Source organism: Myotis daubentonii, chromosome 12, assembly GCF_963259705.1.
Source record: "Myotis daubentonii chromosome 12, mMyoDau2.1, whole genome shotgun sequence".
In the NCBI taxonomy this organism is placed as follows: Eukaryota; Metazoa; Chordata; class Mammalia; order Chiroptera; family Vespertilionidae; genus Myotis; species Myotis daubentonii.
The window spans coordinates 49,635,340-49,647,900 of NC_081851.1; the positions used below are offsets into that span (position 1 = coordinate 49,635,340).

At 53.0% G+C, this 12,561-nt stretch overlaps 1 protein-coding gene across 1 annotated transcript in view; it reads right to left on the minus strand.

Moving 5' to 3' along the window:
- EML6 (EMAP like 6) overlaps positions 1-12,561 on the minus strand; it is a 199,034-nt gene that overhangs the window by 2,501 nt on the left and 183,972 nt on the right. The window contains exons 33-41 of the mRNA XM_059659822.1: positions 8,505-8,713; positions 7,534-7,691; positions 6,777-6,891; positions 6,061-6,249; positions 4,567-4,739; positions 3,979-4,141; positions 2,341-2,444; positions 1,376-1,529; positions 903-1,003 (exon numbers count right to left, since the gene is read on the minus strand). Of these exons, the coding sequence (XP_059515805.1) occupies positions 903-1,003; positions 1,376-1,529; positions 2,341-2,444; positions 3,979-4,141; positions 4,567-4,739; positions 6,061-6,249; positions 6,777-6,891; positions 7,534-7,691; positions 8,505-8,713 (1,366 nt within the window). The remainder of the gene's footprint in view (positions 1-902; positions 1,004-1,375; positions 1,530-2,340; positions 2,445-3,978; positions 4,142-4,566; positions 4,740-6,060; positions 6,250-6,776; positions 6,892-7,533; positions 7,692-8,504; positions 8,714-12,561) is intronic.

Genomic DNA, 12,561 nt, shown 5'->3' on the forward strand with positions numbered 1-12,561 from the left:
TGCATGCATTTCTTCTTCGTCCCCCACTGTTCACCCCCTAAAGAGTTTTGCCCAGTGTTACAGTGAAGCCCTTCCACAGTGAGAAGAGGAGTGACTTAGATGAGCTTGCCCTGGTCCCCCCCATGCCAGACAGGCACTGGCCTGGTGGAGGGACAGAAGATGCTGCCCCAGATGCAGGGGAGGCTGATGCCATCTCTAGAGCAGGCTGGTAGGGGTGCCTCCGAAAAGCCTGAAAGCCCAGTCACAGCTCACAGAACAGTGTGCCCATTCTACACAGAGCAGCCGTGAAGGCCGAAAGCAGCCCTGGCTCAAGGTCCAAACAGCTGGTGGAGGTTCTGCTGCTAACTAGCACCGGGCCCAAAGGGTGCGCCTCTCATCTGATCTCTTGTGCAACATTGAGTAACACTTGCCCTGCTTGTTTCTCAGGGTGGCTGAGGCTCAGTATTACGGTTTTTAGACCTCTTTGGTTGTGGCTAATCATTGATCTTAAAAATTCTGGTGATCAATTGGAGCTTAGAGTTAAAAGACCTATGGATCAAGTCAACCTAACCTGGTTATAGGTAATGACACTATGGACTACCCAAGAGCTCCTACTAAAATCGGCCTCTCACCCACCTGTCCCTCCATCCAGCAGTGCTCAGAGGAGTGATCACGTGCCCTAGGCTTCTCACCATGCTCACATCGTCCCATTAAGATTTAGGTTGGGAGTCACCAGACACTAAATACCTTATACTTGGAAAATCCTGTCTTCATGAGGACTCACTGAATGCCCCATTTCCTACCCCCTCAGCTCCTCCCCATGCCCCTGGGAGGGCCTGACTCCCAGGAAGCCTGAGGCGCAGCAGGGGGGAGAGTGCAGAGCAGGCTGGGCTATCAGCCGGATGAGTCAGGTGGGTACCTACCTGCAGTCGTCTCCTCCAGTGCTGACCACATACTTGTCGTCGTGGGAGAAACGGATGTTCGTCACGTGAGCCGAGTGACCAAAGTAGCGCTTGTGTTTGGCCTGTGAGCAAAAGTGCGCAGAGACTGAGCAACCTCCTCCTTCCAGGAACCACAGCCACTTCCCTTGACAGACTTAAGTCCCCTCTTCCCAGAACCTTCCTTCACTCAGCAGAGTCCCATTTGGTGGGACACCTGTTAGCCAGCCTCTCACAGGCTTTCCTCTCTCGTTCTTGCCTCCCGGCCATTTTGCCCACCCCCACCCTCCCTTTCCCAGCTTCAGGTTAGGGGTTCCCCAACTTCTGCAGGGCTGGAACAAGATGCCTCTTGTTCTAGATTCCAGATGGCCATGTCGATGTGGCCGCTATCTCCTATCTCCGGCACAGTGCACAGAGCATGGAGGCAGTGCGGGCAGGTTGCTCTACGGCAGACTCACAAATTTCTCCGTGCATGGGAAATCAAAGAGCTTCACCAGCCCAAAGTCATCTCCTGTGACAATGTTCAGGCCAGCATGGGTCACACACGCGCAGTTAACGTCAGCCTTGTCTGCATTCCGCGGCCAGATGCCAATGACTTCGTCTCCCAGAATGCTGTTCAAAAAGGAAGAGAAGTTAGAAAGAAGGAGGTTGGTGAGAAGGCTTCGTGCACACAGACATCCTTAGGGACAAGGGATGGAGGGGTAGTTTACAGAATTCAGGGGCGTCCGTGTGGCTCCTCTGGCATCTTCACCCCAGCTCGTACTGTGCTGCCTGGGTCCCTTTCACCCCTAAAAGAGAAGTTACCTCCTCTTTGATTCTCTCCCTCTTCCCTACGGTCCTGAGTATGTGTGTGTTCGAGAGGGGGATTCCTTCAAGCTCACAGGATGGTGGCTCCTTTTCCTTAAATTGGCCTCGTTTCTTATCAAGCTAACAGGCAGTCCCAGCTTCCCATTTCCTCTTGGTGATTAAGGGCCTAGTCAAGAGCTGGGAAATGGGCCCGGGACCGTGTGGCCCAGTTGGTTGGAGCGAACACTGAAAGGTCGTGGGTTTGATTCCCAGTCAGGGCATGTGTGAGAGGCAAATTGAAGTTTCACTCTCACGTTGATGTTTTTCTCTTCCCCTCCCTCACTCCCTAAAAAACAATAAAAGCATGTCCTGGGTGAGGATTTCAAAAAAGAGATGGTTTCCCTTTTCTTGCTGGATGGGACTGGGGATTTGTAAGATGGATTACACAAAAAGAAGGACTTTTCAAGGCCCAGGTCGGATCCAATCCAGTGGCCCATACAGGTACCAAGAGCCTCCTGCCCCCACTCCCCAAAGCAAGGGTAGCCCTGTCTCTGAGCTTCCTCAGATCCCAGCCACACACACACTTGGAGGCTGAGCCCGGGCGAGAGACTCCCTCGTGACCTTTCCCTGCAGTCACCTTGTCCAGGAGGCCCAGGTGATCTTCTCGATGACCATGGCTTCCGTTACCTGCTTCCCCAGGGGGACCTCGTGCACCTGGCGCTTGTAGGCTCCTGTGGACACCTGCAGCGTGGGAGGAAACCATGACCATCAACCTCTTTGCGAGTCCAAAGGACTCCTCCCCGTTGGGTGTGCTGCTTGCCAGAACAGTAGCCCCCCCTCGGCAAGCCCAGGACTTGTCACGAAACCCAAGTTCAGGCGTGGTCAGCCCACGGCGAAGTTCACGTGAGCCGGGCACTTTTCGATCCATTTCCCACTATTTTCCAAAGACCTGAGGCTGTGGTTCCTGCCCAGCAGCAGCAGGATCACCTGGAACCTGGTGAGAAATGCCCAGGGTTGGGCCGCACCCGTCCTGCCGAACCAAACACTCTGGGGGTGGGCCTGGGTCTGTTTTCAACAAAGCCTCCGGGTCCCTCTGACGCTCACTCAAGTTTGGGAACACCCATTCCCAGAACCGAGGTCCTTTGCCCGGAAATAAGACCCGTGTTCTCATGGACAGCAGCGACTGGGTGACTGCTGAAGCACCTAGGACCGACCCCTGCTTCTCCGGGGGCCTTCCAGGGGAAACTGATCAATTCCCAGAAAGTGGCTGCTGCCTGCACCCGGCCCCCTCCCCCCCTGCAGGTGCTTCCAGCCCAGCCTCCCCCGGTTTTCCTGCCGTTCCGGTGAGCGGAGATCTGCCTCCTCGGCGCCTTCCCACAGATGGAACAGTGTTCCCGGCCCTCTTTGCTGGCCGACTCCGACTCCTCCTCCGGATCTCAGCCTAAATACCACTTTCGCAGAAAGGAAGTGGAATCCAGCCCCCGTTAAATGCTCCCATGGCACCCTGCCCTGCTCCTGCTCAGCACAGTCACTCCTTCCATTCTGTGTGTGTGATTCCGTCCTGTGATGATCTGGTTAGTGCTTGTCCTCTCCATGACAAGGCAAGCTCCAGGACAGCAGGGACCAGGACCATTTTGTCCATCGAAAGCTGACCATGGTGCCTGGGTTATTAACTATTTGATGATGAACGTGTCCTCTCTCCTGTCACAATGAATAGCCAACTCCAGGTCAGCCCTCAAACACACTGCCTTTGTTCAGAGTGCTGGGAAAATGGTTCTGTCTTCCGCTGTAAGTTTTAAGGGCGGGACCCCTCTCTCTCCCCTCCCCCTGGCCAGTTCCCTCGGGACCCCGTGATGAGTGCTCACTGCTGGCCCACCATCTGGAGTCCAGGTCCCAGTGTGGAGGGGCCACACGACCCAGCAGGGTTGGGAATGTAAATGAATACATATAAGAAGTGACACAGGCTTAGGGGTGGTCCCTGAGAACTAGAAACTAGGAAGCTTTGAAGGCGAGGCGGTGAGAGGAGGGTCACAGATGATTAGGGCTTGTGTTTCCTGCTTTTCTTACTGAAGAGAAACTCTACTACTTTAAATCCTATTTCCTCAGCCTGCTTAACTTCTCTCATAGGACAGGGGAGAAGTAACAGAACCTAACCAGCGCCTGTGAGGGATAAGTCAGCGCATTGGCCGGAACCCAGGAAGCTCTCGGTGGATACAAGCCATTGCTGTTATTACTGGTATCGCCTGCCCCAGGCACCAGTCAAGCGGAAGCGAACCTGGATGTATCTGCCGTCCGCAGAAAAGTCCATCTGGATGACGAAGCTCGGGATGTCCTTGCAGTAGCCGGTGCGATTCAGGCTGGTGCCCTGCATGAGGTCGTAGAAGTCCACGGTGTGTTCAGAAGAACCAACGGCCAAGAGTCTGCTGTCTGGGCTGATCCTAGAGAAAGCCATCCCAGAGCACGGTCACTGAGCGGCCGGTCGGGCGGAGGTCTGCTCTGGGACCCGCCTTCCCCGACTCAATGGCAGGGAGCTCTCACTTCATAACTCGCAGGTGCTTCGCTTCTCCCACGTTCTATGGCATTCAACAATTTCTCTGCATCAAACCCCAAGGAGGCAAGGGAATGCGTGCATGCAGGCTTTCTCAGAGCGGCATTTTGTAGGAAGGTGTCACCACGCTCGTGGAACTTAGTAAAGACACGTCTGAGAACGCATGTGTGAGAGGGTGTCCTTCCACAGGGGGCTCGTGGAGAGGGACCTTCTTGCGACTGAGCTCTTCATCCCGGCCACGGCCCTTCTGGAAGGGGAGCCCCTAGGAAGGAGAATGCCTGCCTTCTCCCCCCGCCCCGACCACCTGCTATGTACCTGATGTCTTGGATAGCAGATTTCCGGTCCCGTTTTTTCCCCCAAACTTTCAGGCTGTTCACCAGCAAGATGACAAACTCTCCGTTCTTCATGCCAATGGCCACCATCTCCCCGTCAGGGCTGTAGGCTGCACACCTGGCTGCGTGGCCCAGGTTCACCTTGTTCAGCAGCTTCTGCATTGATGCAAAGTAATAGCACCAGAGCCCTTGGCTGCCTGGCTGGTCCCCGCGGGACATCCTGCCCCCAGGCCGGAGCAGCCAGGCTGCCTCTGCTACCGCGTGGACCTCCAAAGCACTTGCTTCTAGCTTCTGTCCCTGGGTTGCCAGGTGGGCAGTAAGTTTTGACTAGAACAGCTTGAGAGACGATCTGCTTTAGGGCAGGGGGGCTGGCAAACTTTCTGTAAATGGTTTGGAAGTAAGAATATTAGGCTTTGGGGTCCACGTGGTCTCTCACACCCATTCAACGCTGCTGTTGTAGCACAAAGGCAGCCCCAGACGCCACATTAACGAAAGCGGGACTTAATTTGTAGCAACAGGCAGCAGGCCGACCTTGACCCTCCAGCCGCAGATGGCTGACTGCTATTGTTCAGGTGCGTTTGCGACATAGCACCTGTGAGTTCAGATCCTGAATGGTGGCTCTCACTAGCTGGGTGTGTTCAGGTTAGTGACTTCTCCAGTTTCCCGTTTGAAAAACAAGTGATATTAATATTGGTCTTGCAAGGTTACTGTAAGCATGAATAATAGGGTGCGTGAAGCACCTGGTACGGAGTAGGTAGTAAGTGATAGAAGCTGTTACCATCAGCACCGTAAGCACTGTGAGCTGGTGAGGTAACGGCCACGCCTAGGCTCCTGCATGTCTGTTCTCTGGTCTGCGCACTGAAGACAGGACTCAAACATATTTCATCACTGGCCACTTTGTAATGAAACCAAGTATTTTAATTATTAGAGACTTAGGTAATTGTTTTAATATTAGACAAGGCTTGGTAACATTATCTCCCCCCCACCCCCCACCTTAGACTATTCTTTGCTATTTTGGATTTTTACTCCAGATGAATTTTTTAAAAATCATTTTATGATATTTTGGGGTTTTTTTCCAAACTCTAAGAGAGGCTTTGTGGGGATTTTGATTGAAATGTTCCATTTGGGAACATTTGACATTTGATATCATTTTTAATCTTCTTGTCCAGGGAAGATGATTTCTCATCTCATTTATTTATTTATTTATTTTATTTATTTATTTATTTATTGGTTTTGTGTGTTCTTTCATGACAAGAGAATAATCATTCTCACTTAGATTATTCCTACTACAAATAAATATTTGTAGGCAGATATACAGCTAAAAGACTGAGTGTGTGTGAATGGGACTTGTTATTAGGCTAACTTCATTACTGATCTCATTCGGCCCCACCCCGCACCCACTCCCTGGCCCGACCTCTCCTCACTACTCTGCGAGGCCCATACGTGGGCACTGGAGCCTTGCAGACTGGCCCCTCACCTTGTCAGCCAGGTCCCAGATGCGGGCTGTGCCGTCGTTGCTGGCAGAGATGAAGATGTCCTTGGACGGGTGTGTGGCCAGGCCCCAGATCTCCCCCTCCATGTGTCCGTCAATCAGGATGTTGGAGGCAGCATTTTTCTCACCAACTTCAATGATTTCTCCATCTTTGGTCCCCACTAGAATTTTTCCCTGTTGTAATCAAAACACTATTAGAAAAAGGACAAATACTGTACCATCCCACCCCTATGGACTACCTGGAGTAGTCAAATTCATAGAGCCAGCAGAATGGTGGTTGACTGGGCCACACCCCGGGGCTGGACTAAAACCAACACTGTTTTACAAACAACTGTTTGTGAGGCCAGCAGGAAAGTGGACATTCTCACAAGGACTGCGATATGGACTTTCTGTCCAAAGACAAAACCAGTAACCCCTCATGTACAGCGGAGAGTAGCTCAGCTTGTTAGCACCAACAGGAGTTCTTTCTTCTGCTCATGTAATTATTCCTTTGTCTTTTCTCATAAAAACCCCTTGCTTTCACCCCGCAATCGGGACACTATCTGGTTCTGCCTAGATGTGTGCTCCCCAAATCGCAGTTATTTGATGCCAAATAAATGCAGGTTGCTTCTCGTTTCCACTGTTTAATTGGAAGGTGCTGAGCTAACTCTCACTTGGACCCCTTCCCTCCTCCCCGCCCCAGGAGAGACCAGCCAGCTCACTTTGCCGCGGCACACGGAGCGCACACACTCCACCAGCTGCCCCGTCTCCAGCTGGAAGGCTCGGCAGCGCCTCATCTCCTGGTCCCACAGTTTTACAGCACCTCCTTCTTTGGTCCTAAAAAGATCAAGAGGAACTCAGCATGTCAGGCCTTGTCCTCAGCCCTCCCGTGACCCTCACTGCCCTCTCTCCCTGGCACCTCCTTACGGTCACTCCACCAGAGCCCAGGAGGACGGACCCCCCAGGGTGGCCCTCCCTTAGGCCCTGGTGACGGGCCAGCACAACCCCTTGAACGTGCAGATTTCCTAAAATGCCTTCCAATGCCATGATCTTGGAAGGAAAGAGAATTGTAATCTAGAAAATCAAACTTTTCATTAAGTCAAACATAGAGTGTTCGTGTTTCTCCCGTTTTTCTGCTTCATTTGCACAACTTTCCTGTCCCCACTAGAACCTCTCTCTGCTCTCACTTCTCCATCTCTTCTCCCTCAGAGCTACCGAGGGGGACACTTTATGCGCAGCAAAGCCACGCGGATCTGTGCGAGGACACCGCTCGGGTTGTTAGGTTGTTAAGCCGCCGTTCAACAGCCTCCCTTCCAGAGGCGGCGACCCTTGGAGAGATGACAGACGGATCTCCCTGGTGCAGCAAAGACAGGAGAACGAAAACCTGCATTTTCTCCAAGTTGTAGATGCTTCTCTCAGTCTCTTCCCAAAACAAAACTCAACTCAACTAAACGTGTTCCCCGAGGAGCTCTGGCTTACGGCCGCTCTTTGCCGCCGGTCACGATGAGACCGTCCCGAAGGGTCGTGTACATGGTGAAGACGGGCCCCGTGTGAGCCTTGGCCACCAGCCGGATGAGGAAGTGGTCCTTCCACACGTAGACGTCTCCATTGATGGCACCCGTGAACGTGAGGTTGTTCTGCAAACAAAGGGACACCATCTACACCGGGACAGGCACAGCAGCCCTCATAGGCGTGCCCCGCCCCCCCCCCCCCCCCCCCCCCCCCCCCCGCCCCGAGACACCTGCTCCTCGGTTAGGAACCCAAGCGGAGAAATGGAAACATGCCCTGGATCTGACCTTCTGGGCTAAGGAAAGGCAAAGGAGTTTGCAGGCAGTCACGGGCAGCACATGATACATCACCTGGCCTGAAAGTCAGTCTATGAGTTACTGTGGGGCTTGGCTTCCCCACAGAGCACAGCTCTGCATGGAGTGAACTTCCATTCTGCGAGCAAGGCCCAGGGCACGGCGAGGGCGGGCGGGGCTCCACCTGAGAGCACGCTTTCCTGGCTCATCCAGGAGGTGGGCACACCCACAGCTGGCGGGCCCGTGGGCTGTGTCCCAGGATGTCCCCCGGGGATCGTGCCAGTTGGCTGAAGGCACCCTACAGCCCACTTAAGGATGCCAGTTGGGGGGATTTGTGGTGCACAAGGGCTGAAACGGAAAGGGATGCTCTCCGGTGGTAGAAACGAACCCCACCTCCTCTGTGGCTTTCTAACCCAGACCCCACAGGCTTCCAAGCCCGTCTGCCTCTGGAATCATGAACCTTCTGCCCACCCCTCTGTGCTAAGGAAAGGGAACAGCGATTGCAAAATGCCAAGAAAGCTGATCTTGTGGAAACAGCTTTCTTGTTTGCAGCTTCTTGGCCATATTCCTTCTCCAGTCCCCGGCCCCGCACCCCCCACCCCATGCCCAGGGGCTCAGGGCCCCTCGGGAAGCTCTGCTGGGACTCACAGCACCGAAGGCCACGGAGAGCATCGTCTGCATCTTGGCAGCCTCCATGGACCCGATGACCCCTTTCTTATACAGGAGGGCGCTGCCTGCCAGGGTCCAGAACTTCATGTGTTTGACCCCAACAGACACAAACTGCGTGTCCGAATCCGGGCGAAATTCCACCACGAATATGCGCTCCAGGTGACCCCCTCGGCTGGCGACCTTGGCCCCTGCGTGGATGAGAGAGTCCAGTGAGGGGCCCCTCTGAGCCCGGCCCAGGCTGGCGCTGCAGGTCAGGGGGGCTCACCATCCCAGCAAACCCGGGCACCCAGCAGTGTCCTTTCTTCTCTAACTGCCCCCTGCCCCTGTCAGACACGACTCCCAATGTGGGAAAGAGAGGCTGTGTCAGGGAAATTTCCAGAACAGCAGGGGCTGCTAACACAATCCCTGACTCCACCCCCACAGCCACGTCCAGGCACCTGTGAACACAGGAGGAAAAGACAGCCTGGGAGGTAGAAGCTTCCAGAGAAAAGGGCAAAACGGCTTAGGGGCATCCCTGTCCCTCATCGTCACCAAGGTTCACCCCCACAGGAAGAGGGACCCTCCCCGAGTGTTGCTGAGACTCACGTTCTCTCAGACAGCCTCTCTCCAAGACTCTCTGCTTTTATTTTATTTTTAAAGGTCCCTTTTTTTTATGGTTTTTAGGTTTAAATTCCTTTACCTTTTACATTTAATTACTAGTTTTATCCTCAATTCCACTTATTTATGTTTTTTACTTGTCTCTTGAGTTTTTCTTTTTTTTCCTCCTGGGTTTTACTTAACCTTTGTCTTGATCAAATCCCAATGCCACCACTAATTTGTAGAACTTTGGACAGTTATTTAGCCTCTCTGTGCCTCAGTTCCAACACCTGTAAACCGAGGGTAATAATAGTGCCCATTTTTGAAAGTGTGCAGATTAAAAGGATGGAGATAAGCAAAGCCCTTGAGAACAGTCTTGATGCAGTGAGTGTTCTGTAAACGACAATTATTATTATCATCATCATCACTCTTTTGGCTCCTTTTAAAATCTCTTGGCTTCTAGTCTTTTAGCCCTTGTTTTAAACCTCATCTATCTTTGTCCCATCAACCCTTGAGTTTTTAACTTTTATTTTGAACTTCTATTATCTTTCCTTTATTTTTCTTTAAACTTGCTCTGAATGTTTTAGTTCCAATTTCCTCTAATCTCCTCTCCCTGTTATTCACTCACATGTATTTTTTCTCCCCCTCTTCCTGGTCACTTACACTCACCTATTTGTTTTTATAATGGCTCTCTAGCACGGTGGGCCGAGGCCAGCCTGCAGACACTCCTATAGGAATGGTCTCCCAGGGCAGGGGAGGCCCACAGGTTACCTCTCACCACCAGCAGTAATTCTCTCTCTGCAGAAGAAATGCTAAGTTCCTGTAATACCCCTCTCTACCTTGGGCCCAAACGGTACCCAAGAATACTATAAACTAAGTTACAAGACAAACAACAGAGTGGGAGAAAAACACTGCACAACTTATGAGACCAAGACTTAACATTAAGAATCAGTAAAGAACGGAAGAAGCAATATACAAGCAGTCAAAAGTGATGGAAAAAGGAAGAGCTCAGGAGTCATGGGGGAAATGCAAAATGAAACAACAGTAAGATACACCTTTCTTCTAAGCCACTGTCTGTGTTTTCCTTGTGATCTCACGCACACTTCCATTGTGGCGATGCCTGCCTCGCTCTGGGCACGGGCTTCTAGGTCGCTCAGAACAAATTTCATACAAGCATCTAGGACCTGACAACATGCAGTTCATATAATAAGCTCATTTTTTCCTCCACTTTACTTTGTATATTCTCTTTCTCTCTCCCTCTCCCTCTCCCTCCCTCTCTCTCTCTCTCTCTCACACCCACACACCCAAGAGTTCCACAAATTATTTATTTAACAAATAAGGAATGAGTTATATGCTCCCTAATGATCACAAAAATGTACATAAACCTCTGGGAAAACACTTTATTTATCTGTAAGCAGGACTTAAGTGAAGGAAAAACCTTCCACAATCAGCTCAGAAGAGCTGGTGGTTGGTGCGAGGCCCTTCAATATTATCTCTGGCTCAGAGCCTCTGTAGAGACCCAAGTGCTGGTTCCAGCAAAAACAGTGGGAGCAAGTTACCAAAGAGAAGGGCTCTCCTGTTCCTGGGAGCTTGTTTGAAAGTCCTGGCTCCACCGATTCTCCTTCTGCAGGTCAGAAGGGGCCCAGTGAGCAAGAGGCTGTGCTGGGGCAGGGCCCGAGCGGGTCCTGCCCAGAGGGACAGACAGGGCAGTGAGGAGAGCGAGCCGGAGCTGAAAAGCCAGGACTGTGTATGGGGCCGATGTGACTTTCTTTCTAGGCATGAGGAATAGACTTGGACTTGGCTACTGCAGAGAGTAGAGTCAGTCTTGCAGAAGAAAGGCAATATGCAGCAACTTACGACCTCACAGAGGAAAGGGCTTAGTGGAGCTTTCTGAGAGGGAGTGGCTGCCTTGGGAAGTGACAAGGGCCACATCCTTGAAAGTGTTCAAGCAGAGGATGGAAATTGACTCATTCGTCTATTTAATCAGCTGGCCACGACATTATGAGGAATGAACCTGCATCCCCAAGGTCCAGAGGATGGGGCCATTTGGACACAGTATCCTATCTAATAAAAGAGAAACATGGTAATTGGCGTACGACCGCTACCCTTCCCATTGGCTAATCAGCGAGATATGCAAATTAACTGCCAGCCAAGATGGCGGCCGGCAGCCAGGCAGCTTGAAACTAACATGAGGCTTGCTTGCTTCAGTGACAGAGGAAACCAACGTTCCCTGCCTGCCTTGCGGGCCTCTGAGCCTGCAGTTTGAAACATAGTTACAAATATAGAAACTAAACAAAATCCCAGAAACCTGCTTTCAGCGAGCCAGGATCTCAGAGCTGGAGTTATACATTGTTTCGATTATAGAACTGAAACAAACCAGATACCTGCTTTCAGGAGCGGAGGCCTAAGAGCTGGAGCCTCAGAGCTAAAGCTGGCCCAGAATAAAAAAAAAAAGAAAAAAAGGAGTGGTTGGGAGCTTCAGTCACCTGCCAGCCTGAAAACAGCCCTCAGTCCCTCACCCAGACTGGCCAGGCACCCCAGTGGGGACCTCCACCCTGAAGGGTGTGTGACCAGCTGCAAACAGCCATCATCCCCTCACCCAGGCTGGCCAGGCACCCCAGTGGGGACCCCCACCCTGATCCAGGACACCCTTCAGGGCAAACCAGCTGGCCCCCACACATGCACCAGGCCTCTATGCTATATAGTAAAAGGGTAATATGCCTCCCAGCACCGGGATCAGCGGAGCCGCGAGGCCTCCCGGCACCAGGATCAGCGTGACAGGGGGCAGCGCCCAAACCCCCTGATCACCCTGCGGCTCTATGTGTGACAGGGGCCGGGGCCACAACCTCCCTATCGGCCCTGATCTGTTCATGACAGGGGAAGGCGCCCCAACCCCCTGATCAGCCCTGCTTTGTGCCTGATAGGGGGGAGCTCCCCAACCCCCTGATCGCCCTGCGGCTCTGTGTGTGACAGGGTGCAGCGCCCCAACCCCCACTCCCCCCCCCATGGGCCCTGCTCTGTGTGTGATGGGGTAGAGCCATAACCTCCCCATCAGCCCTGCCCTGAGTGTGACAGTGGCGGCGCCCCAACCCTATGATCGGCCCTGCTCTGTGGGTGATAGAGGGCGACGCCCCAACTGCCCCCCACGGGCCCTGCTCTGTGTGTGATGGGGTAGAGCCATAACCTCCCCATCAGCCCTGCCCTGAGTGTGACAGGGTGCAGCACCCCAACCCCCTGATCCGCCCTGCTCTGTGTGTGACAGGGGGCGGTGCCCCAACTCCCCTATCAGCCCTACTCTGTGAGTGACAGGGGGGAGCTCCCCAACCCCCTGATCGACCCTGCTCTGTGCGTGACAGGGTACGGAGCCCCAACCCCCCTGATGGGCCCTGCTCTGTGAGTGACAGGGGGCAGCGCCCCAACCCCCCAATCAGCCCTACCCTGAGCGTTACTGAGGGTGGCA